This window comes from Cupressus sempervirens, chromosome 9 (genome assembly GCF_028749045.1).
Source record: "Cupressus sempervirens isolate cs-2001-9-10 chromosome 9, ASM2874904v1, whole genome shotgun sequence".
Taxonomy (NCBI): Eukaryota; Viridiplantae; Streptophyta; class Pinopsida; order Cupressales; family Cupressaceae; genus Cupressus; species Cupressus sempervirens.
In genome coordinates this window covers 646,477,276-646,505,174 of record NC_143126.1, presented here as the reverse complement: position 1 = coordinate 646,505,174, position 27,899 = coordinate 646,477,276, and the positions used below count along the sequence as shown (strand labels likewise).

Here is a 27,899-nt window from a genome sequence, read left to right as displayed (position 1 = left end):
TTGCTAGCAAGAGGAGGCATTGACTCTCTGATTTAAATTAAAGGAAACTCATCAAATTATACAATATTCTCTTATATTTCTCTTGTATTTGACTCTATGCTACCTGCCTATTGCAAGAAATGCCACATATGTTATTACCTTGAGCTTAAGTTCTAAACTAGAACTCCTCAGGCCAGATTGCTCAAGACCAGAGTTAGCAATTCACTTCCAAAAGAAAATTGGTGGTTTTCTAAGGTTCGTAGCACTTTTACTGCGTATCATCTTCGTGGTACAAATACAAACCAAGGCCAAATCGAGCACATGCTCTTTGAAATGACAATGCCTCTGCCACTTGCACAGGGTCTTCAAATTTGTCATCATCCAAGGATACAGTTCCTGATGCCTCCCGGTATGCCTGTAATATTAGAAACTGTCAGTGGCATTGAAGAATAAAATAGTGACAGAATAAGGGAAAAAATTAAGGCAAGCAACTTTGTATTCAAGGATGCTTAACATGTTAATATTCTGAATCTTCATCCATCCCATATTACAATTACAACAAAAATCAGTCACTGCTTCTCTTTATGAATAGTGTGAGAATAATTAATTTAATACAAATATTTTCAATGTAGAGAATCAATATCTGCTTCCAGGAGTCAATCTCATTCCAGCCTTGCATTGCAATGTTTGCACTTGACCAGTAAAGTAAATGACACTCATACATTATCACCTGGAAACTCTAGTCCTCGTCCCCACATCTCCTGGTCACTATAGATATTATATATAATATAGCCACACTTTTATTCATTTGCTTCTGCAACCTGACTCAAAAAGACATCCCCGTCCCTTTACCCCATGTCTCCTAGTAATCTATCCTACTTATGAAAACTGTTTCCTACAATGAACCCCACAAATCTTTAGTCCCTATCCCCACATCTTAAGGTCATTAAATATATAATACAGCCACACTCTTATTCATTTGATCATGTGCCCTGATTTGATATGGCATCCCTATACCCATAGTTTGCAAGCACTCTTATTTTTTTGCTCTGAGAGTTTTTAAAAATTTGAACTTGTGAGTTTTGAAGACATAGGAAAAATGTGGGTAAAAATGCCAACGTGGGTAAAATGTTGGTTAAAACAATTTTCTCACAATTTAATGCACTCCAATTTTTACGTATTTTCTAAGTTGCCGAGTTTTTGTTAAGAATTTGCAGAGTCGAAAATTTCAGACTTGCTGAGCACACTTCAAGTCTAAATCTACGAACTATGCCCATACCTATCCCCACATCCCATGCCTCCCAGTAATTGATCCTAGTTATTATGTTTTTTTAATAATTATTTTCGATCCTACCATGATACCTACCCCATAATTGTGTAGCTAATAAATAGACTGATTCATGGGCTTAAACTAAAGAAGGGTCTGAACCAAAAACATAGGGGTATAGAACAGAGAAAAATATGAAGCCTGTATTAAGATTGAATCCAACAGTGACACTTATGCTCTGTATATGACGTGTATTGTTAGGTTTGCAATATCTGATACAACCTTAATATAGCCTGCCCTGAGATAATTCTGCTCAATAAACACCACATAATATATTGGACACAGTTATTATTCATTCTCCATGGATAAATATTTTATTTTAATGGAGGTTCAAAGATAACTATATTGAATTCCCACACCAATAGAAAAGTCATGAGAAATATAAATCTAACGTTGTGAAGGAGGATTGAAACTGTAGTGACACCCAAAGCCTCTGAGACTCTTCTTAAGTCACAATTCTGTTCATATTAAAAATGCTTACAAATTATCAAATGCTACAAAATAGTCCAGTAACACATACATAATGAATTACAAAAACCCCAGACCAAAAAATGCTGAGAAATGATAACACCCAAGGGTACTAAAAAGGCAGCATTTCCTACATTGAGAAATTATAGTCCCAATTTCAAGGCATAATATTCCACATCTCTCATATCTTACAATTTGCTTATGAACTTAGTCACTTTGCAACAAACTATCAAGCTAAGTGCCTTCTCATCAATTTTGCATTATACTGTTTTCTTAAGAACACAAATCCTAGATACAGTTGAGCATAAATATATATTAAATGAATGAATTTGAAAAGTTTCATGCATTTTTTAGTTTTCAAACATATGGCCAAATTTCTATATTTTGGGAAAGAACCATCGGAAAGAACCATCTCCATGAATATGCAATGGCCCCTCTTTTGCCTAGAAGTTCATAAGGAGGGCCTTTTGTTGTAAAAGTTAATTGCTAAGCATACCTTTTGTTGCATGCTGATCCTGAAAAAATTATGTTCGAAAATAATTTAAAAGCTTGCCTATTTTGGTATGCAGAAGAATTCAGAAATTTCTCATTTGTTTTGCAACCAAAATTGACCGTTCTGAAAAAAACCAATGCTAAAAAGACACAAACATATCTCAAGACTGCAAAAAAAGCAACATTCCATACATCAAAAAATTAGAAGCCGTATTTCAAGATCTAATATTCCACATATCCCAAATATTTTGCAATTTGCTTGTAAACTGTCATGCCAAATGCCTTCTCATCAACTTTACATTTTACTTATTTTTGTTAAAGAAAACAAACACCTAGATACAGTCAAGCATGGATATATATTAAATGAAAGAATTTTAAAAGTCTCACACATTTTTGAGTATTCACACATATTACCAAATTCCTATTACAGAATATGAACCATTCCCACAACCAGAAGATGTGAGCATTTTCAATGTCACATGGTACGATTGTGTTTTGCCTGTAGAATATGCAATGGCCTTTCTTTTACCCAGATCATAAGAAAGGAGAGCCCTTTGTCACTCCTCAAATCAGAAAGGTAGCTGCTAAGCATAAATTTGGTCATGTAAAAACCCTGGAAAAATGATCTTTCTAAACTATCTCATAATTTCTGCCTTTTTTGGTGTGTAGAAAATTTCTCTATTGTTTTGCAATCAAAGTTGATTATTCTGAAAAGGAAAAATACTAAGTCGTCACAAATATTCATAATAAATTCTTAGCCAAGGATAAGCATTCATGGCATACCACCAAAAGTCAACTTAGCAAAAATAAAAAGCACACAAACACCTAGACAGAGAAGGGAATACAAGAAATTCACAGTCAACACTCCTATCATCTTCCATGTTCTTTAAATATTTTTTATTGGCTTTCTTAAACAAAACAATATTACTAATTACACAGGACCATGATACTCTCCTTAAAAACTTGGTGTCATGGAGATTTTCATCAAATGTGAAAATCATAATCACTTTCTATATAGAAACAACCTGGAATCAAACCACTGGAAAACCAGCAGAAGCAAGCATTCAAGAAACACTTTAATAGCCGAGACGCTCTTAGTTGGAAATTTATGTCGTATGCTACCAACCAAGGACCATTTATGGGAAGAATAAAAAGCATACCTCTCCATCAGATCCACGAATTGTGACACGATATACTACTGACACAGTCCTCCCATCAGCAGAAAATGTAACATTGCGGAGTTCACCACACCAACCTGCATGGACACCACCATTTCATAGTCCTATCGATTATTTTTGGTTTGGAGTGTTGTATTGTATTGACAACAAAAAAACTAATAAATAGATAATGCTTCAAGCTCATCAATTGATTATATGGAAAACAATAAACCTAATTCATTGCAATGGGCATTCCAGCTTCTTGAAACAATTCTGAATTTCGGCTATTGATATTCCTAAGATAATACTGTTTTCCGATAGTTCACTAGACTTAGCCCTTGAGAAGAACGATGAGTTTTAGCAAATTCATTTAGAGATTTAATGGTAGCCAGGAAGATTCAAGAGATCATGAATTACCTATCATTAAATTTTCTTGACCGTTGTACACTGCAATAAAAAATCAACTTTCAAGATTTAATATTCCAAATGGGAACTTACTATATCTTTCTCAGAGCTTATAATAATTTGAAGCCGAGAAAACGGTCGGCTTTTAGCATGTTATCATTCAAGATCACAAGTGTTTCACAGACCATGAGGTTTGAAGAATAATGCTTGGAAGAGCAGGTTACAAGATTTCATCATCAACATTTCAAATCACACTCACGGGTCCACATAATGAGATCATTTTTCAATAAACAGGGTCACTCTTTGTATGTGTCTATGAACTAGAAAATGTAGTGAAGAAATTGTCCTTACAACTACCTGTACAAGTGGATAACTAATGAGGTCAGAGTCTGTTGATCATTCCAGAATCCCTCCCGAAATAGACAAATTATTCTAAGGGGCAACACAGAAATACAAGAATTATCTAAGCATGCAATTGCACTTGCACATATTTGAACTAGGTTGCCTACAGTTTCTTAATAATTCATGTTATAAGCATCATCCTATTAACTCCTGCACTGGACCCCTTGTGATGGAGCGTAACATACATCCTTGTTTTCTTTTTGTTTGAGTTGTTTATAGAGAGTAGATAGAGATGCAAAAAGGGTTCATTTTGCAACAATCACACTCGCTGAATTACATAGAAATCATAATATTCAGAAAAATCCACTATCAATGATATTTCATATTTATATCCAGAACAGAAAATACAATGTTTCACCAAAATGAGAGATACCCCAGATAATGAAATCACTTTACAATGAGATTAAGCATACCCCATTTACTGTTTACAAATAATATTGATGTTATTATAAAAAGCCAGTACACTGGAGACCCAAATATGGATGCCACTCTTCCAGAACAGCTAACCTTCTAAAAATGGACTTAATAAGTAGGTTCACCAATGGACTTAATAGGCCTTCAGAGATTAGAGAGAAGACTTTCACAAAACTGAATAGATCCTTTTAGTGCTGTCGGAGAGACGGAATTCACCTTTCAGATGTTCCCAACTCTTAGTATCTTGCTCAATACAATGATCTTCCAAAGGAGTTAAGACTTTAACATTCCAACTCCTAGCAGAACATTCTTGAAGAAGGGCTAAAGATTTCCCATTATGTTCAATATTCCACCAGGCAGATCTACACCCAACAATTTCACCTTCAGAATAATTAATAGAATCCACATGGATAAGAGAACTTTTATAGATTTCCAAGCTCTCCATATACTGAAAAACACATTGGATACTAATGGGGTAGCATTAAATTTTCCAAACAGAATATCATGACTATGAAGTTCTTTCCATTTTTTGAAGGGATCCCGGACATTTTTCCTTATCAACAGTTCCATGGCTCATCACCTTTGAGAGCCTTCACAATCCATTGAATGGCTAAAGCAATGCCTTGTTTCCTAGGGTCCTTGAGAAGAGGACCTCCATGAAGTGCAGCTCTGGATCTTCTTATCAAATCTACCAATGAGCCTCTCTGTGAACTCAGCATAAAAAATGATGATATCATCTCATGATGCCACCACTTGTGAGCAATACCATCTAGGTATATAGTGGCACATTTGATAGCTTCATCTTCAGACATGATATTGAATTGAAACTTAGTGTCTACCTTTTGCACCCATGCTCTAGCAAAAGTCTTCCTGTCTGTCATACTAAGGAAGGGTTAGTTTTCTGACCTTTTTTTGCAAGTCATAATTATGCGCTCTTGCACTAGCACAGGGTCTATGCTTCATTTTGAGGTCAATGTAGTCTCTAGATGATATAGCAGCTTGAAATTTTGGACCTCCACACGTCCAATCCTGCATAAACTAATTCTGCAAATCTGTAACTTGTCACTTGATGTCGATTTTCAACCTCAATTTGAACCACGCATAGGAAAACTAGCATGAGTCTGGGATTAAATCTTCTTGCTCTTTGATTTGCATTTTTTATACTAACTGATTTATCCCCCTGACCATTATTGCCTTTATTACCAGTACCACCATGGCGTCTATTGTTATCTCCATTCTTTGCACTCACAATATTGTTATTGTTGTTATCAACCCCCATCTGAAAAGCCATTAACTTAACCAATTGCCACTCTAATTGGTTTCCTGCACTTTCTGATTTGTAGCCAGTTAGCCTCCAAGAAGAGTATCTAACTTGTTCGGGAAATGATCTCTTTAATCCCCATATATGTTTTTCTCTTGCCTTTATTCTTCTACAACCAAGTTAGGATTAGACCCATTTCTATGGGTGTTGTAGTGATGTGTGCAAGGATAATGCTCTAACCATGACATATCACTGATGTATCGTGCTAAGCCATTCAAGATGGCAGGATAAACTGCTCTAATACCATTATAGCATAAACCCTTGTTTTTTTGTTGTTTTTTTGTTTGTACCGTCCTAAATTGTAAGTGCCTATAATTAGATGCTCATCTCAAGATTTCATGTCTGTTATGCTTGATTCTGTCCCATATCATCTATATTTTTCGGTTTTCTATCAACCTTCCTGACTCCCAATTTATATTTCATAAACTTTTAGTGAGGTCACCCACGCTGACCTCTTCCTTGGTTTTTGCCCTGAAACTTGAATGAGGGCATGCCGCATTGGTTTAGCAGGATTTCTAGATTCCTGTCGGCCTCCTGCGAGTTTTAAGCTCCAAGATGTTGTGAAAGGTATAAAAGAAACCTAACTCTCGTTTGGACATAAGACATGTTGGAATTCAAGTGCTCTCCTACATTTGGAAAGATCAAGACTCCAAGCATTTGCAGGCATCCTAAGTATCTTTGAAGGCAATCTTCTCCATTGCAGCAAGCTTCTCTCGCATGGGTGCAGACAGTTATGAAGTAGTGTACTCTAACTACCTTTGTTCAGTTTGCCCAAAACAACAGAAGGGCGACAGTTATTGATGGATCCCAGTAGGAAGGACTGGAAGAAACAGTTACAACCGACCTCAAGCTGTTACATCCCAAATTTTTGCCTAATTTAAAATAATCTTCTAGCTGTTGAGAATTTGTGTGAAGTTAGTTGATTGGTATAAACTGTTGAGATATTTGATTCATGTGAAATGGAATTTCGGTTATTAGTTATTATTTCATAAGTCATGTTTGTTAGTCATTATGATGGAAACTGAAAAATGAATATTTTGGAAATTGAAAATGATTATGTGATACTTTATTTATATTTCAAATTGTGGAAAGATGTTATTACTCCGGAACCTTGTATTTTTGTAGGAGCACGTTGAAGGGGGGGAGTGTTGCCAAAATGGGAGTTAGGAATGGGGCACCTAAATCCACTGTCACACCATCAGCTATGAAATCTAACCACCTAGATCAAGGTTGCAACGGCTAGACAAGCAAGAATGTACAAAGGATGACCATGAGCTAATCAGTTGAAATATGACATTATAAAACTCTAATAAGAAAGATTACCTTCATAATGTGGATGATCTCAGTATATCTTGCAAATTCTATCATGTCTTAGTATAATAATATCGTGTCTACACACACACACACACACACACACACACACACGTACGTACATACATACATACATACATGTTAAAGCTACTCAAACAAGCATGAACATAAAGGGGTGACACTATTATATTAAGGCGTGAATTAAAACATTTTGTTGATATCCTTATTGTTCTCGGACCTTGGCAATAGTTTATTTTGCCTTGAGCGGTCACCTTTTTCATATTTTCTTTTATGTCATCAGACTATATGTTTTATCCCAATTTAAATCATAACATTAATTAGAAGGCCTTTTTTCGAATGCCTTGCCACCTCAGTAAATCTTGCGTAACTGAGCATGCACACGGGTGTCTCTCTGCAAATCTTTGCTCACCTCAACGAAGAATATATTGCCTCGTACCTTCTTGGGCAGTTCTTCCAAGCATCTTTGCCTTTACCGTAATTCATTTTACTCGCCATGTTTTCTGCTCTTTCAAGAAAAAGTGTGATCATATACAGCAACTGTCTCTGAATTAGCCGAGCTTGTTTAAGATTGCCCAGCGCTCCTTATACTGGACGGGATTGTAAGATTTGATAGTGCAGGAGGGTGGCATACTTGACACCATTAAATTTACATTTCCAAATCCCACTAGACCAATCCCAAGTCTTGCATTACATTTTGTTTACTGTTATCGTGCTTAAGTCATGCATTTGAAATTGCCGACTTGCCTCATAAGGAAGGCTTCAGTATTTATCTTTTCTTGAAATCCAGAATTGAATGATTTCAGCCTGCATATTCTTCTTCCTATTAAAATTGTTATAAGAAAAAGAACCATCTTGTTATCGAAATACCTTGCTTGTGATAACATTTTGAATGTGAATGCACTTATGTTTTTTTGTCAAAGAGTGCTAACTCGTACAGAGATATGGTCAATATATCTCTGAGATGGGTGTTGCACCATATGATAAAGAATTAATCAGAATGAAAGCATAACTCATTTATGATACCATAGGCCAGATTTGACATGAAAGATGGCAATGTTTATACTCTATAAACTAGATATCACTTAAGAAACCTTCCCAGAATTCATCCATGAGGGCTGGTATGGTCAAGATGAAGGGAGTGAATGGGAATATCCCTGCAATGAAAAGCGAACATAATCAGTAACAACACTCAAATCTCAATAAATAAGTTAGCTCATATAAATCCTTTGTATGATTTCTTGTTGTCAAGTCGAGCGGTGGGTGATCGGGCATCTATGTTGCCCATCCAAAATCCTTGGCCAAGGTAAGTTAATGGTATGATTTCCACAGTGATCACCAGAGGTCAGAGTGCTAGCAATTAGAAGATAGATTGATTGGAAAGTGTTCACAACCTCGTCAGCTGATTAGCCAATACTTTACACTAGGATGCTCAGTGGTAGGACAATGGTGTCCCAAGCCTAATCCCAAGGTAGGGAGGGTCTTTCTCGATTGAGATTGTGTGGGGATACTTAAGGGTCCGCAATTGGGAGGTTAAGCCTATGGCAATGCTTCTCCTCTCTTCCAGATGCCAAGACTTGCACAGCACAAGGACATCATATATTTATCCTCGGGTACCTATTTCATGTTTTTTCGCATTTCATCTAATGTACATATTACCATCATGTATTTTTAATTCTGTTATTTCTTATTTCTAGTTGTCAGAAATTCAGATATATGAAATGCAATGGTATGGTAATTTTAATTGAATATCATGTGAACCTAGTAGTTGAAATGATTGTTAGTTTCTAGTTATTTGAAATATAAGTTATGGTTAACTCATATTTCCTTTTCATATGAAAGAATATCTGATGCTATTCCATTTAATTATTGGTTAAATAGATTTCAGAAATTTTAGCATGTTACACAAGCAGCTCCTTCAGAGTGTATAGGAATGCAAGAATATTACCCTCTAGCGTAAAATTGCACAAAGAATGGATGTAGACTCAAGGAAAAAGAAGATAAGGCCAAAGATGCTAGAGCAATCTCACACGTAACAGGAGAAAGTGACACTGCATAATGTAGTTTTTGAAGGAATTATTGGGCTAGAGTGCATAAAATGGTGGCAAGAAACACCAAAAACTGATTTGGTGAAGCAAAATAATAAGAGGGCTGAAGTTCATTGGGCCATACAAATGCATATATTTTGCATCCAAGATTATGAAGGTGCCCTTTGCATGTTGATTGAGACCTTTGACAGGTTTACATGCACAAGTTCTTTAGAGTATCTTGCTTACAATCTCAAGGTCTCCTTCACAACCACTAAATTCACAAGGGTGTTTGGCATTCCTAGAAGAAGTGGTAAGAAAATCGATTTGAAGGCAAAGAAAATGACACGGGAAGAATAGGAGTTATTGATTCAACTGGTCTCATGGAATCTCATAGCGACTAAGATGGATTATGTAGCAAGGGCCTCCAAGAAACAAGGGATGAAGAAGTCATTCACTGCAAAGGGACCATGGCATTGTCTTATGGACATGGTGAAGAATCAGCTTATGAGGTCTAGCAAAGCCTCGAATATTGCCCTTCCACAGATTCTTCACATGAATGGTCTAATGTATGATTGAGAATCCCTACTCACAAAACTAGTGTACGAGTTCCTTACCTTGAAGCACATGACCTTCTATATGCCCCATTATGCTATTGGATTGTTATTGGATGCTGTACAAGTGCAAGTTCCACCTGGTGAGTTGGAAGTGAAGTCGGAAGGTACCTTGGCACCTATGTAATGGGCACCCCTGGATGTCCCAAAAAACTAAACCAATTTGCTGAAAGGAATTTTGTCAAACAGTTTGCATTCAACTTCTTATTTCTCCGTTTAATGTTTTAAACCCCTTATAACTCCGGAAATCAAACGTTTGTTTGTTTGTTGTGTTTTATGCATGGAATTGGTATCATACAACATAAACAAGAAAGAAACTACAATAATATGCAAAGTGGAAATGAACTGCTGCTAATAAAATGTTATTTTCAGAATTCATAAAACCAAATACATGGCAGATTTATCAACTCACTAATTACTTCAGTAGTATTGACATAATACTCCAGCCCATGCTTTCGAACTTGCTGCTACAGTGTTTTGTCCTTCAATTAGTCCACTACCTTCGTAATATCATTTCCTCAAAGCGGCATAAGCGTCGGAAAAGTAGTGAAGAAGATATGAGCAAAATACCAAATCTGCCTGTAGCTGGAAATGCAACTAAATTGCCTGATAATGAAGCCAATAACAAAGAATTCCAAAGGCCAAACCCCAAGGGAATGACATCTAGAATGTTACAATAGAGGATAGACGTCCTCAGATGCCAAGAACGGAGCTGCAACTCACACACCAATTTCTTCTCATATTCAACCTGGCTAATAAAGCCACAAATGCTTCCTTTTATTCTATTTCCAAGGGTCTGCTCAACTCATACGGGCAATGTGGGATAAAAGATGTGTAGTATATAAAACATATATTAAAATACCCCTTATGTCTCCCTTGGGTACACATCCCCATAAAATAAATATTAAAGTAACACTTTAATATTTTACAATTAAATTAGACGTTACTTTAATAAAACTTCAGGCATTAAAATGTATTAGCAATCGGTCTCTGAATAATGCGAGTGATAGCTCATCGGAAAGCTCTCACCAAGGAGTATCAAATCCAATCACCAAAATTGACTTGCACTGTGTCCTGCCGACTTACTAAAAATAGTAAGTATGCCTGAACTGAGTAAATCAACTTCGTTTTGGCCCAAATTGGAAATGACTAGGCCAAAACACTCCAGGATCCCATTAAACCCTTCGTTAGCCTGCTGAATAACCTACTCACTCTCCCATGTAGAATCTTCCTCCGGCAGGTCTCTCCATCTGACCAAATACTCCTTCACTATCCTGTTTCTAAGCTTCCTCTCTGTGGTGTTTAGAATAGCCTCGAGTACTAACACAAGCTTCCCCTCCTCATCCAAAGGGGGTAAATCTGCAAAAGACACTACATTCTGACCAATGGCTTTCTTAAGCCTAGACACATGAAACACATTGTGCACTCGATTGCCCTCTGGAAGCTCAAGCTCATAGGCGACTTTGCCCACTTTGCGAATCACCCTGTAGGGACCATAAAATCTAAGTTTCAACTTTTCAGCTCCGCTCTTCTTGAGCGATGACTGTCTATATGGTTGTAGCCTCAAGTAAACCATATCCCCTACCTCGAAGCTACGCTCTATTCGGTGCTGATCAGCATACAATTTATGTTGATTCTGAACCTGTTGTATATTCTCTTTGAGCACTTTCAGGATGTCCTGACTATCCTGCAATAAGTTTTTGGCTTTGGGCACTCTACTGTTCCCCAAAACTAAATCCATGAAGCTAGGCGCTTCATAACCATAGAGTGCCATGAAAGGAGTCATCTTGATGGACATATGATAAGTGGTGTTATAAAAATACTCTCCCATATGCAACCATCTAATCCAAGCCTTTTGTTGTGCAGTTACATAGTTCCTCAAATATCCTTCCACCCATTTATTCACAATCTCTGTTTGCCCATCTGTTTGTGGATGATAACTAGTGCTAGGTGTAAGATCTGTACCACACAACCTAAACAACTCTTGCCAAAAAACACTCATAAACTTACTATCCCGGTCGCTGACAATGAATCTGGGCAGCCCATGTAACCTGAATATCTCTCTAAAGAAAAGATCTGCCACCTGTGCTGCTGTGTAATTGGACGGAATAGCAAAGAAGTGAGCAAACTTTGTCAAGCGGTCCACCACCACATAGATGCAATCTCTTCCCTGCACTCGTGGTAAACCAGTGATGAAGTCCATCGAAATACTTTCCCATTTCCTATCAGGAATGGGCAAGGGTTGTAATAAACCTGCAGGAAATGTGTGCTCTCCCTTATTCTGTTGACAAACCACACACTCCCTGACATACCTCTGAACATCATCTTTGAGCCCTTTCCATGAAAACTGCTCTCGGCTCTGCCTGTAGGTCTTGAAGACCCCGGGATGTCCAGCTGTGGGTGCATCATGAAATGCCTTCAGTATCACCTCTCTCAAATGTGATGACGGAATCAAATAAACCCTGTCCTGAACTCTGATCAATACATCTATCACCTCATAGCGATCATCCTGTATGGTACCTGAAATCAATCCAGAAGCCCAAGCATCTCCGACATACTCTGCTATAATCCGATCTCTCCAATCTCCTGAAATCTCTGCCAGAGCACATAAGTGAGGTCTCCGAGATAAGGCATCAGCCACCACATTTTTCTTACCTTTGACAAACTCTATGTCAAAGTCATAAGCCTGCAATTTAGTCACCCATTTTTGTTGCCGGTCATTAAGATCACGCTGGCTCATGAAGTATTTAATACTGTTGTGATCAGTCTTGATCACAAAACGTCCACCTACCAAATATGATCGAAATTTGGCCAATGCATGCATTATGGCCAACATCTCCCGGTCATAGACAGAATAACTCTTCTCAACTCCTCGGAGCTTCCTACTCTCGAATGCAATGGGATGCTTTTCCTGCATCAATACTGCTCCAATCCCATCACCTGATGCATCACAATGAAGCTCAAAAGGCTTCATGAAATCCGGTAGAGCTAGAACTGGACATGAAGACATTCTCTGCTTGAAATGCTCAAAACACCTCTGTGCTGCCCCTGTCCACACGAAGGCTCCTTTCTTGGTAAGATTTGTCAAGGGTGTAGCAATCTGTGAGAATCCCTTAACAAACCTCCTATAAAAACCACATAAACCAAAGAATCCCTTAAGCTGTGTAAGGTTTGTGGGAGTAGGCCACTCTACAATAGCTCTAATCTTTTCCAGATCAACCCGAACGCCATCTGCACTAATGATATGCCCAAGGTAAAGGAGCTCAATCATGCCAAACTCACATTTAGATTCCTTGGCATACAATGACTCTCTCTCCAGAATAGATAACACCTCCTCCAGATGATGTAAGTGCTCCTCCCAGGTCTTACTGAAGACCAAGATGTCATCAAAGAAGATCAAGACAAATCTCCTCAGCTGCTTCCTGAATACCTGGTTCATACAACTTTGAAATGTAGCAGGTGCATTGGTTAGACCAAATGGCATAACCATGAACTCAAAGTGGCCAAAGTGACATCGGAATGCTGTTTTCTCAATGTCCTTTGCTCTCATCTTGATCTGATGGTATCCGGATCGCAAATCAATTTTGGTGAAGAAGCATGCCCCATGCAACTCATCAATCAGCTCATCAATCCTAGGAATGGGATACCTGTTTTTAATTGTTTTCTTATTCAGTGCCCTGTAATCGATGCACATGTGCATCGTCCCATCCTTCTTCTTTACCAATACTACTGCTGAAGCAAAGGGGCTCTTACTGGGCCTGATATGCCCCATCTCCAACAAATCCTTAATCGCCTTCTCTATCTCATCCTTATGTTTCTTAGGATGACAACAAGGAGTAATCATAACTGGTTTGGCTCCCTCCTCGAGCTCAATAACATGTTTCATCCCTCTGTCAGGAGGAACCCCATGAGGAATATCGCTAAATACTTTAGCGTGTCTATCAAGTATCTTCTGGATATCTGGTGGATGACTCTTTTCTTGTGGCTCTGGTGAAGTTGGCATAATGTAGCACTCTGCCGCCCTCTCTATGTCATCATGACGAAAAAGTCTCTGCATTCTCCTCAAGGACACTACTCTACAACCTCCATCTGAAAGACCTCTAAGTACCACAGTTCTGCCCTCATGCTGGAATCTCATCTCCAATTTCGCTAGGTTGAGTGCGAACTCCACTAGTGAAGCCATCCATGTCATGCCAAGGATGACATCATAATCTCCCATGTCCACAACATAGAACTCATCCTTCAACTCGTAGCCATCTCCAAACCTGATGTGAAGATTAGATATCTTCCGAGTGCATAATAATTTATCACCGTTAGCCACCATGACTCTAAACCCATCATGCTCCTCTGTCTGTAACCCTCTCCTGGCTACCAACTATGCATCTATGAAGTTATGTGTAGCCCCAGTGTCAATAAGAGATATCACTTTCTGCCCCTGGATAGTACCCCTGACCTTAAATGTGATTGCCTTTTGGGCGCCTGTCAAGCGTGCCAATGATCTATCATCCTTAGGAATGCTGCTCTCCTCTATAGTGTTACCCTCATCTGAATCGGAGTGTCGATCCTCCCCCTCTGACTCTGAATCTTCTGCTGAAAAATACTCCATTTGATTTGCCTTAGCCTTGATAGAACATTTATGATATAAGTCCCAAGGCTCTCTACAATGGAAGCACAGCTTCTTCTTTCGAAGTTCATTCAAGGTTTCATTGTCTAGTCCTTTTGATCCTTCTTTGGGTTTGCTATACTCTTTCTGAAACGGTTTTTTGTCTTTGTCCTTGCGGTAGGAAGAATCTGTTGAATGGTTTTTTCCTTTGTATACTGAAGGGGCTAAATCTCGTGCCTTTTTAGTTGCTTCAGCTAAGGTGAGTGGATCATGTCCCTTCACCCAACCTCGTAATGGATCAGCAAGACCATCACAAAATAACACCAGCAATCTCCTAGGAGAGATATCAGTAACAAGTACTGACAAGCACTGAAACTCGGCAATGTAAGCATCCACAGAACCTGACTGTTTTAACTGTGCTAGTTCCTTGAAATGTAACTCGGGATCCCTAGTGTCAAATCTCTCAATCAATGTTTCGGTGAATTCCTCATAGGATGTAATCTGATTATGCCCCAAAGTCACCATGCCATGATGCCACCATTCATGTGCAACGCCATCCAAGTGCATAGCCGCATACTTGATAGCCTTCTCCTCAAGCATAGGATTTAGCTGCAAGTATGTATCTACCTTCTGCACCCAAGCTCGTGCAGTCATCTTCCCTGAAGCATCATAATAAGGTAAGGAAAGTTTTCCAACTTTCTTTCTCAGCTCAAAGTTTTGATTCCTCCCTCCTGCTCTAGGCATGTGTCTCATCCTCAAGTCCATATAATCTCTGAGGGAAATATCCGCCTGAAACTCCGGTCCACTAGCCTCCCAGTCCCTCCTGAACTGATCCTGTAACTCGGTAATCTGCGGTTCGTTTACTGGTTGAACGGGATCTCTGGGTGGGAAGGTGGGTAGAAGAGGTCTCGAGCTCGCAGTCTGCGCTGGGCGTGCAACATGTCTAAAGTTATCAGCCTCATTTCCATTGTTGCCATGTCCATTATTACCATTAATGTTATTCTTAGGACCATTGTTGTTTCCTTGGCCTCCATGGTTATTGTTTCCCCCATTGTTATTGTTTCCCTCATTGTTATTGTTTCTGTTGTTGGCATCACCTGGATTAATATTGACACCCATCTGTCTAGCCATGAGCTGCAACATCATGTCCATTCGCCTATTCTGCTTCTACTGCATACGCTGCCTCTGCTCTAATGTATCCAGTAATTGTCTAAACATTACGTCCCCCTAATCTGGACCGACATTCCCACCTCTGCCTAATCCTATATTCCTGTCATCTCGATCACCCATATTGTTGTCCTGATCAAAGAATATCTCCTCTGTGTCTGTATGGCTGGATTCAATGCCCCCCTGCACAGATGTACTAGACTGTTTGCTTTGCAAGTCTGAAATCCTATTTTGTCTTGCTCTGGTATCGCGAAAATTATAAGGCCCCTGTCGCATGCTCAAACATAAATGCTTAGCCTGTGTTTTTTTTATTTCTGATTTTAGTGTTTTGACATTTCGTCAAACACTTTTCCCTCTATCCGGCTGTTCCAAATTCCCTATAAGACCTCCACAGGATGGCAAGACTTATAGCTCTGATACCACTATAATGGGCACCCCTGGATGTCCCAAAAATCTAAACCAATTTGCTAAAAGGAATTTTGTCAAACAGTTTGCATTCAACCTCTTATTTCTCCATTTAATGTTTTAAACCCCTTATAACTCCGGAAATCAAACGTTTATTTGTTTGTTGTGTTTTATGCATGGAATTGGTATCATACAACATAAACAAGAAAGAAACTACAATAATATGCAAAGTGGAAATGAACTGCTGCTAATAAAATGTTATTTTCAAAATTCATAAAACCAAATACATGGCAGATTTATCAACTCACTAATTACTTCAGCAGTATTGACATAATACTCTAGCCCATGCTTTCGAACTTGCTGCTACAGTGCTTTGTCTTTCAATCAGTCCACTACCTTCGTAATATCATTCCCTCAAAGCGGCATAAGCGTCGGAAAAGTAGTGAAGAAGATATGAGCAAAATACCAAATCTACCTGTAGCTGGAAATGCAACTAAATTGCCTGATAATGAAGCCAATAACAAAGAATTCCAAAGGCCAAACCCCAAGGGAATGACGTCTAGAATGTTACAAGAGAGGATAGACGTCCTCAAATGCCAAGAACGGAGCTGCAACTCACACACCAATTTCTTCTCATATTCAACCTGGCTAATGAAGCCACAAATGCTTCCTTTTATTCTATTTCCAAGGGTCCGCTCAACTCATATGGGCAATGTGGGATAAAAGATGTGTAGTATATAAAACATATATTTAAATACCCCTTATGTCTCCCTTGGGTACACATTCCCATAAAATAAATATTAAAGTAACACTTTAATATTTTACGATTGAAATAGACGTTACTTTAATAAAACTTTAGGCATTAAAATGTATTAGCAATCGGACTCCGAATAATGCGAGTGATAGCTCATCGGAAAGCTCTAACCGAGGAGTATCAAATCCAATCACCAAAATTGACCTGCACTGTGTCCTGCCGACTTACTAAAAATAGTAAGTATGCCTGAAACTGAGTAAATCAACTTCGTTTTGGCCCAAACTGGAAATGACTAGGACAAAACACTCCAGGATCCCATTAAACCCTTCGTTAGCCCTCGGGACCATGTAGTACAAGGCTAACGCACACACACTTGGTCAACTGCTAAAATGGGGACATTACAACCTAGCGATCCTTCAATATTTTATTGAAAACATTTGGATGTTGGTAGTGCACTTGCAAGGCAAAAGAGTTAACACCAAGTGGTCTTCTAATCAAAGTCAAAGGAGGATGTAGACAGTGGCAAGGAGGCGACTACGACGACTTCTGGCATGTCTGCAGATAGCCTACTAATGGTCGGCAGTGGTGGCCAAATGGTCGATGGAGAGGTTGTAGTCTCAGCAACCGTGGCTACACCTACATAGGTCCTCTTAGCTTGACCACTCCTCTCACAGGCTACCCATTTCACTCCACCTACAACAGTTGGCTTGATGACCACCCATTCCAAGGTTCGACCAATTAAGGACGCTAGTCAATACAGTACCAGTAGTCAAGCCAGTTCCAGTTGTGGTAGAGTGAGTAGTGCCGATCTGTTGGAGGTATAGTTGTGGCGGAGTCAATTGTGGTAAAGTACATTGGAGCCCCAGGAGATTTGGTACTGCATGGGAGGCAGACGCAGTTAAGATGGTCCCCACAAAGACAATGGCGGTCATTGAGGTTGAGGCCAAAGTAGTACAGAGTGCAATGGCGAAGAAGCTGAGCAAGGTAGATGTTCAGGTTATAGCAAATAGCAGTCTAATACGAGTGATGCTCCATCTCAAGTAGACATGAGTGATTGGCTTGGTAGATTCCAACTGACGCCCATAGCCCTTGTGGGATAGCCGTCCTATCTCCCCGATGCTAGGTACCCTCAAAGATAATGGATTTAGAGGGGAGAGACTTCACTATTAAGATAGATGGAGGAAAGTGTACCTATAGTCCGATAGTTCGAGGTGAGTGCACTAGTGGCACAATTGACAGTGGTACCTGAGGAAGGCCTACCAAAGCCTCTAAAGGGTCTTGGTGACATTGACCAATACATTGAGGAGACAGAGGCAAGAGCTAGGCGCATAGAAGCCTATGCATGGTCACAAGGCTCAAAGGTAGCTATGGAGGAAGTAAAGGCCTTGTTGGAGTTTGTCAAGACGGGCTACATGCATGAGTTTCACCAACCTTTTGAGTCTCAAGGTTGGCTAGCCACATAGACTCTTGTGATGATGGAGATTTGGACCCTTTCATAGGGTTGGGGTGATTCTCAAAGTAGGGAGAGTCAAGTCCAGGCTCTAATCTAGAAGGTGGAGCAAGCATTTAGAGTGGGGTACTATGACTTGCAACAGACTCAACACACGGCATTTAGGACCAAGGCTCAATAATTAGCAATGGCCACATCCAGGAAGGATTTCGCATCCTGCCTTTAGGGGATTGAGGAGCAGCATAGATAGGAGTTGGCTTCAAAGAGGGTTACATGGGCAGTTGAGAGGGAACCCTATTACAAAGAAGACAGCCATACCAGTTCAGTTGCAGGAGGTGATGGCAAAGAGGGCTATGCTTGAGGGCCACCTTGCTAGTGCCCTGGAAGCACCAAAAAGAAGGAAAGGAGGTTCTTGAGGCTACTTTTATGGTGAAGACGATCGTGGAGTAACAGATGTTGGTTGAGCAAGATTTGAAGTTAAGGACAGATCAGGTGTACGACTTGAGAACTTGTCAGGAAGCACCTACACCACCATTGCCATCCTCTTCATCGAGGATGTGTTCTCAGTACCCACAACCATGATTTTTTTGTAGTGTTGTATAGTGTCTCATGTTTTTTGTGGCATCAGGAGACAACTTTCTTTTAGTGGGGGATGATGTCGATACAAATAGTTATTAAAATATGATTAGTATGTCCAAACAGATAGGCAATGTGAGTAGTCGGTTGGTCACGACGATTCATAGTCGAAACCCTTCAACACTTTATAATATTATATTATGTGTACTTGTAAACAATCATCATCATTGTGAATGTAGGAGTAATGTTGTAATTGTGAGTCTCAATACATGAATGTAAGCATTTCTTGAGATTAATAAAGAAGTTGGCAAGTTCTTTGATACTGTGTTTTGTTACAAGATTCAAGAAGAGTTGGCAGATTAACGGATTTCCGGATAATTGATTGATTAACAGAGGAACAAATGTGTTCCTTATAAAGAATTACAAGGACAACGTAGACTGAAGACGGAATTAGAAACAAAACTAGAGACGGGATAGGAAACATTCCTATTTGGACTGAAGAAAAAAGAGACGGGATAGGAAACATTCCTATCTAGACTGAAAGACGGACTACAGACAAGTAGTTGACTATTATAGAAAGTATAAGATATTATCTTAATACCCTCCCTTAATGGTCAACGTACTGATGACGGAACATTCTGTGATAACTGAGACCCTCCCTAGATCTACAGAATGTTGAAAACAAGAAGCTTTGCCAGAAGAGTGCTATGACTCAAAATAAGTTGCATTTACAAAACTTCGTTTTTGTGGGAAAAACAGTAAAACCCAGAATCTCACGCAACCTTGCGTATTACAGACAACTTGAAATGATTTTTGAGGAGAAAATCAACAAACCCAAAAAAAAAAAAAAAAAATTCAGAAGGCAAAAAATGCAGCTTTGCCTTGATCAAGAAGCTCGACAACTTGTGTTGTTGGCTGGGAAGCATTTTGCCTTGCTTGGGCAGCCAAACGTTTCCGGCACTCGAATTTCATATGGCCGAACTTGTGACAGTAATTACACTGTACATTTTGCTTCGTAGAGCCATCCAAGGATTGAGCAGAAGGTTGATGCTGGAAAGGCTGAGAAGACTGATGGTTGCCAATGTTCTGTTGAAAGGATTTTGCAGCAAAGGCTTGCTCAGTGGAGGTGGAACTGGAGCTGCTACCAAACTGTTGTTTCCACCGATCTTGTTGAAGCAACAGGGGGTAGAGATCAGTGAACTTTAGATCAACACCAGTAGATGTGATGTTGAGAGTCTCGATAAAATGCTCATAGGATTTTGGTAAACTCTGAAGAGTGATTACCACAATATCCTCTTCCTCCATCTTGCAACCGATGGCAAGTAACTGGTCACGGATTTCCTGAATCCGATTCAGGTGTGCCTGGAGCGAGGTGCGCTCATCCATGACAATAGAAAATAGAGTGTTTTTCAGAAATAAGGCTCTGCTCTTGTCGGAAGTCTCATGAAGACCTTTTAGATGTGTCCAGATTTCGGCAACTGTCTTGCCGGATGGAATCTGAGAAAGTTGGTCATCAGCTACGGATAGTTTGAGAAGCATTACTGCCTCTCGATTGTTCAGTGGCAAAGGGTCTCGGTTTTTCTTTTGCCCTTAAAAAACTGCAGACTTGAACACGCAAGCCATCTCTAACTTAGCCGAAATCAGAAAACCCGTCATTTTTTTTAGCACAAAAAAAACGTGAGTTCCTCAGCCACAAACGCAAGTTCAAAAAACACGAGTAGGAAAAAGAAAATTGCGAGTTGCAGATGAAATTGTCCACGATTTCCCTCAATTTGCAGACCTTGCAAAAACAAAAAAATCTTCCCACGATTTTCAGAAAAGAGACCTAGCTGGATTTCGAAAAATTTGAGCAAATAATTTCAAATGAAATTATAAATTTTTCAAAAAGTTCAAGAACTAGGCTCTGATACCATGTTACAAGATTCAAGAAGAGTTGGTAGATTAACAGATTTTCGGATAATTGATTGATTAACAGAGGAACAAATGTGTTCCTTATAAAGAATTACAAGGACATTGTTTCTAAAAGAAACAACGTAGACTGAAGACGGAATTAGAAACAAAACTAGAGACAGGATAGGAAACATTCCTATCTGGACTGAAGAAGAAAAAAGACAGGATAGGAAACATTCCTATCTAGACTGAAAGACGGACTACAGACAAGTAGTTGACTATTATAGAAAGTATAAGATATTATCTTAATAATGTGTACTTGTAAACAATCATCATCATTGTGAATGAAGGAGTAATGTTGTAATTGTGAGTCTCAATACATGAATGTAAGCATTTCTTGAGATTAATAAAGAAGTTGGCAAGTTCTTTGATACTGTGTTTTATTGCATCATATTACTTTCTTTGCTACATTTTATGTATGTGTTTACACCTATTACCCGAAGCAGTAAACAAGCACAAGCAAGAAAATCTTATCACATATTGAGTTCATAAGGTACATACATATAATGCAATGCTCAAGTGAAAAATGAACGATAAGCTAGCCAGACACAAGAGACGATAAGTTACTCTGAATTTTACAACCCTTAAAAAAAATATAATGATAGATGAAATAGGCAAAGGTCCCTTACCAAGATAGTAATTATAGTAGCACCTATTATCCCTATCACAATAGCTTAGTGATTCATACAACTAACTTCTTTTCTTGGTCTTATTTGTTTTGTGAAGCAAGATAATTTGATATTGTATTCCCATAATCCAAGAGCAAAAAAAATGCATTATAAATGCACATATTTGCTTTCCCCAAATCTTCCATGATTCTCTACTTCCACTTGTTCAAACTTCACTGAACCTATTTACCTTTCACTCTCGAATTCTAAACCACACTTGCAACTCCCAATATTGATGTATTTACTCTTAACTGTCCACTAGAATCCATATTTTAAAGGAACTTTGTAGTTGATTTGGGACTTCAATTTTTAGTTAGTATCATGTCTCAATTCAACCTTCTTTAACATGCTACACCCTAAAGGTGAATTGTCCATAAAATAACTAAAGATTTCTTCAATTATGTACATCACTTTTCAACAAAAAGGAAATAATATTTGCACTCAAACAGAAACCATAGCTTTTTGAACAACAACTGTGCCAATGATGTCTTCTCATCAGATTACACTCCAGGTATTGATATATTATCCTAGGACACCAGCGGCATATCCCAAAAAGGTCATGATCAATTTATGGAATATGTTCCCAATCTCTTATGACATCACAATGACACATTTCAATCATGAGTTTGGCACTTTAAAGTATATTTGCATACAAAATCATACATCTTCTATCCAGCCAATATACAAAGACTAAGAAATGATGTACTACAAGTCTCCAATAGATTTGTAAAAAGTTGGCAATATGTTTATTAGCATTTTATGCCTAAAAGTTGTACTGTGCAATTATCAACAGAAAAATTTCACGTTGAAGGCCTGAGAAGCAGCATCCCAGTACCATGGTGATAATACATGAATGAGCAAATGAAGATAAAATATAAACCTGGTGCATAAAAGCTGAGCATACGATTCGCATGGTACCTACACATAGAAGCAAGAATCTGTCAGATTATTGCTATAAAGACACCACTAAATGGTCAAAATAGTCAACAAATAGGGAACATGCTATGCCAAAATCAGACTCTATGTCATTTAAATTGAAAAGTGAAGAAAATTAAACTCCAAGCTCAAGAGACATCTATATCCTGGCCGTATGGGAATGCAATGCGCAATAAATTTAAGTTAGAAGATTCCTGGATAACAAAATTTTCCTTTCTAAATAAATGTCATTTTAAATAAAAACAAGTGGGAAAATTCAAAATAGCTTAAACATTTATGTGCGAAAAATAAAAAGTTGGGAGTATGGCGAGTATGTGTGAGAAAAGAGGAGAACAAACAAAAAGGAGAATTATCTTCCAATAAAAAATATTATTGGGGGCCCACCCATTCACTAAATCTGATTCATTGTCAAAGGAAAAATTTGCATTTATGTCACCATCTCACATTTACTAATACTCTCTAGCTTAAATATATGCCAAGCATAGCCAAACAATGCTCTGGCTCAACTGACATGAAAGTATTCTACAAATCTAAACAAAGTGAAATAAATTTAGAAAGACAGTTCAACAAACAAACAGGATTACTGTGTCCAACTGGACAGTAATTACCATTTTGCAGGGAAGCAAGCGCTCTACCCTGGGTGCTACTTTGTAAGTTCCCCTAATTCTTGAGCCTTATTTTGTAAGGGGGTGAAGTACAATGAAACAAATATTTCAAGCAGGGAAAGGGAATTCATCTCACTAAGTTAAAGAAAAAGAATGAGATATCCGAGATTCGTGGTATTTAGAATTTAATATTGTGTATGGTATTTTCTTTAAGAATCTAGTTGTGGTAGTGGTTTTCCTAGGTTAATGTTGTTCCGAATTCCAACTTTTACAGCCTACTTATGTACAAGATTTCATAAATACAAATAAACCGCAATTGCTTCATGTTTATACAGAGAAGCAAGCTGGTTAGAGAACACTTATTTGTGGCTCAATCATTTTGAAAGAACGTTAAAACCCTGATTGTCTGTATTGGATTTGCATACATTCTTGTCATATATGTTCAAATGTAACCCTGCTGTTAAGTTCTTCTACATTTTCATTGTCTCAAATGCCTGACATCAAATTTCTTTGTCAATCTTGGCACTTGGACGTAGCGTAATAGATTTTGAGTGGACCACTGCCAGGCAAATAGCTAAAATGGAACTACTAATATATATCATTGCTCACAAAAGAATCAAAATTGTCAGACATGATATGCAGTGGCTTGCATTTCAGATTTTACTTTTGCATCAACTTTGCTTTATGTGAGGTACTACTACATTGAATGAGGTTTAGCTAATTTTTGCCTAAAGTAACAATTCCACAACAAAATTTGTTTACAAATAGTATTTTATAGTTAAACGTATGATAGTATTGAATCTTTAAAGTAAATAAGCAATTAAATTAAATGAGTATCCCGTATATGGATCTAATTTACAGTTCTATTCTCAATAATCAACCGTAGCAGGGGTTGAAGAGGAGAGCATGATAGGATGCCCTGGAACGATCACCACAACTAAGCCCAAGTGTGTGATACAACATCCCTTGGCTCACAAGTGGTAGGAACTTCGTCCATCCAACATGGATTGGCCTACTTAGAAGGGCAATTTTTCTCTGCCCTCCATACTCATGTCTCCTTCTTAACCCATATATAAGACTGCTTGAATTCTTTACTTCATTCTTGACTAAAAAACCATCGTAGAGATTGAAGAGGAAAGCATAATAGGGTGACCTGGAACATTCACCTTGATTAAGCCCAAGGGCATAACACAACACCCCTTGGCCCACAAGTGGCAGGAAACTCATCCATCTGACAACAGTGGCCTACTTACAAGAGGAACCCATCTCTGGCCTCCCTACTTGTATTTCCTCCCTAACCTGCACATGTTCGTTTGTAATATGTGTGTGGTGCTGTTAAAACAATCTTTGGGGACCAGACATATTTTGCCTAATCCTTCCTTCTTTGGAAATGTTTATCTTTAGGCTTTAGCCTTTAGCTATAAAGTGGACTCCAGCAAAATGCCTTTAATCAAACAAAAAAAATCTTGTCTTGAAAAGCTAAGTCCATGAATAAATAGGAGCATAATATTGGACCTTTTTCGTGCAAAAATAAATCATAAATCTTCTAAGCAGCATCATGCTGAAAAAAATTCAATGCAATCCAATCCCTCTTCCATTACACCACTAGGCCACAGCTGGAACTAGAAAAGACTTGTTGCACAAGCAGCTCAACATATAAGAAAGCTATATCGTTTTTGCCAAATGGAGTCATAGATGCAGTAAATTACTTCTGAGAAATTATTTGATAGTAATTTGGGATGCAGACTTAGTGAAAGAGCTATAATTTCTGTTGTAAATGGGACTTTTTGTGTTTGCACATTTTTCTAAATCTTGTAAGCTAACATTACATAAGCTCCACTCCATGGAACAATTGCTCTACCTGTCTTACTCAAAATATATATATATATATTAAACTTTGAACTGAAACCAGAGAGATTAAACTGCAATCCCACACAGGGAGGCACTGCTCCTATTTGTAACGCAATTTGGCCCAATGAAAATTTAGAAACATTTAAACAGAAAAAACATAGAATCTTGACCTGCAAAATTGAAGCTGGCTTGTATTTGGGAGAAAACTTTAGGAAGGTTAATGGAGGCATACAATACCCATTGAGAAAGTTTAGGAGATGATTGATCCCAATAGCAGTAATCATGAAGTGAGACTTTTTATGATTTGTGTCCCTATAAAGCACTTGTAGTTTTACAATAATTTCCTACAAAAGCAAGTTCAACAAAAAAAAAATGTTTCATGAAGCTGTCCATCTGGTAAAATTATTTTTCAGCAGTACCTGCTTAGGAAAATCCGAAAATCAGAACCATTCCATAGGATCATTGTCTTAGATTCAGTATACCATCTCTATATTTAACATTATATAAGATAAAAAATACACCTTTGTTATATTTTTTCAAAATATCTTAATATAACAAGATGCTGGTTTTATTAGAAAGAGACCTCCCTACCCTCTCATAATATTGATATAGTTGTTCTGCTCCTTCAATTAATATAAGATACATTCCTCAGAACAAAATTATACAATTCAAAATCTAAATAAATTATAATTTTAAAAACAACCAATTTATTAAATCGAAAATAAAAATAGTTTTCAGCTATAAAACCTAAATCTGTTTGGACTGTGTGCCATGGATTATTGAGTTTTCACTACCTTGTACGTTTAAAATGTACAAGCCTACTGCTAAATTTCTCCTGGCCAGTTGCGAATAATCTAAATGCTCATTGAAACTGTTGCCTAAAACAAATATCCACATTAACTTATACCAGATTCAGTTAAATAAAGAAGTTAAACATCATCTCTCTCACAGTATTGTTGATGTTATTACTGTGAAGAATGGAAGGTTAGATGCAGTTGGTATTTGAGAAAATAGACGGGTAAGGTGAAAGAAAAACTTGAGAAAAACAAGAACACCAATAAAGTGTGGCAAAGCAAAGCCAGAGTGTAATTAATTGCAGGCCCTTCATATCTGAGAGAAGTGGAAGGATAAGGTGAAAGAGAAGATTTAGAAAAAATATAACGCCAAGAATATAAATTACAGCAAGGTCAAAGTTGATTTAACCATCTATACCAAAAGAACTTGTAACAGAAAAGGTCAAAGTCGAATTAAGTGGTTTATAAATTTACTACGTCCTAGAAGGCCCTGAAGGATGTATATTTTTTTCTTTTGAGATTAAAACTATCTGTTAGATTGAATAATTTTCCAGAGATTGAAATATATCACAATGACCGCATTAAATTTAAGATGTTTTCCATTCATTGATTAAGCAAAGTTTTAGCAAATTTGCCTCAACTGAAAAAACATCTAAACCCTAATTATTATTGTGCATTGCCATTAATCCATGAAGGCAAGTTCAAGCTATTTTTATTAGAAAGAGACCTCCCTTGCATTCTCATTATATTGATATCACTGTTCTGCTCCCTCAATTAATATAAGATACATTCCTCAGAACAAAATTATACGATTCAAAATCTAAATAATTTTAAATTTTAAAAACATCCAATATTTTTTAATTGAAAATAACAATACTTTTTAGCTACGAAACCTAAATCTTTATGAAGGACTGTGTGCTATGAATTCTTGAGTTTCACAACCTTGTAAATATACAAGCCTACTGGTAAAATTTCTCCTGGTGAGCTGTTGTGAATAATCTAAACACTCATTGAAGCGGTTGACTGAAATAAATAGCCACAGAGAATTATATTAAGTTTCGAAATATAAAGAACGTAAGCGTCATTTCTCTCACAGTATTGTTGATGTTATTATTGTGAAGAGAGGAAGGTTAGATGCATTTCAAATTTGAAAGTATAGACGGGTAAGGTGAACGAAAAACTTGACAAAAGCAAGAACACCAAGAAAGCGTGGCAAAGCAAGGCCAGAGTTGAATTTACTGCAGGCCCTTCATATTTGAGAATAGTGGAAGGGTAAGGTAAACGAGAAACTTGATTAGAAAAAAATATACCGCCAAGAATGCAGATTACAGCAAGGCCAAAGTTGAATTAACCGTGTATACCCTAAAGAACTTGTGGCAAAAAAGGTCAAAGTCGAATTAATTGATCTATAAATTGTACAACGTCCTAAAGGATCTGAAGGATGTATAGTTTTTCTTTTGAGATTAAAACAACCTATTAGATTGAATAATTTTTCAGAAAATGAAATATATCACAACATCCGCAGATTGAGCAAGGTTTTTGTAAACTAGTCTCGATGGAAAAAGCATCTAAGCCCTAAATATTAATGTGCATTCATCCATACAGCAATGTTTAAGCAATCTTGTCTTAATAGAAAATAAATTTAATCCCCGAAGATTGATACATAAATATATTCATCAATGAAGAAAGTTTTAAGCAAAATTGTTGAAAGCAAAATGAATATAAACCGTTAATATTGGTATTACTCAAAATTAAGCAATCTGAACTATTTTCTCTTTCTCTGGTTTCTTTTCAAAGGATTTGACGAGAGAAGACAGCGGAACAATTTCTCATACCAGGGGATATATTTAGCTTCAATGAGGCCGTCAGTTTTGACGACCTTATCGGGGACTCGCTTGTTCAAATCCCGCAAGATCTCCACGAGAGGCCGCGTTATGCACGACGACGAATTGGCCGCACTATTGTCGAGAGGCACCACATAATTCGAGTTCGTTACCGCCTTCTTCAAGCTGTTAACATCCCCAGCGGACGCGATCGTCAAAAATCTCGCTCCCCGTAACCTCGGGTTTCGAACCTCTGACCTCCGCGACAGCACCTTCACCGATTTGGGTTTGGAAATGGCGAGGCTTTGAGCAGGTGCGGACGCGTGAATTGAGCGCACTGCCTCCATTGAATTGAATGGGAATTCGGCAGAATGAGAAATGC

At 38.0% G+C, this 27,899-nt stretch overlaps 1 protein-coding gene across 1 annotated transcript; it reads right to left on the bottom strand.

The window, feature by feature from the left end:
- On the bottom strand, window positions 1–27,899 carry RAD52-2 (cobalt ion-binding protein). Its single transcript, XM_089801497.1, has 4 exons — window positions 27,530–27,899; window positions 22,389–22,426; window positions 3,427–3,521; window positions 1–394 (listed from the first exon to the last, which is right to left on the bottom strand). Exons 1-4 carry the CDS (start codon window positions 27,862–27,864, stop codon window positions 248–250), a joined length of 615 nt encoding a protein of 204 aa, XP_089657623.1. The 5' UTR covers window positions 27,865–27,899; the 3' UTR covers window positions 1–247.

Excerpts from the sequence above, each read along its gene's own strand:
- RAD52-2 (XM_089801497.1), bottom strand. The coding sequence starts at position 27,864 with ATGGAGGCAGTGCGCTCAATTCACGCGTCCGCACCTGCTCAAAGCCTC. Across the intron at positions 22,427-27,529 it reads GAAGCTAAATATATCCCCTG|GTACCATGCGAATCGTATGC; the intron begins GTATGAGAAATT and ends TTCTATGTGTAG. Across the intron at positions 395-3,426 it reads TTCGTGGATCTGATGGAGAG|GCATACCGGGAGGCATCAGG; the intron begins GTATGCTTTTTA and ends CTAATATTACAG.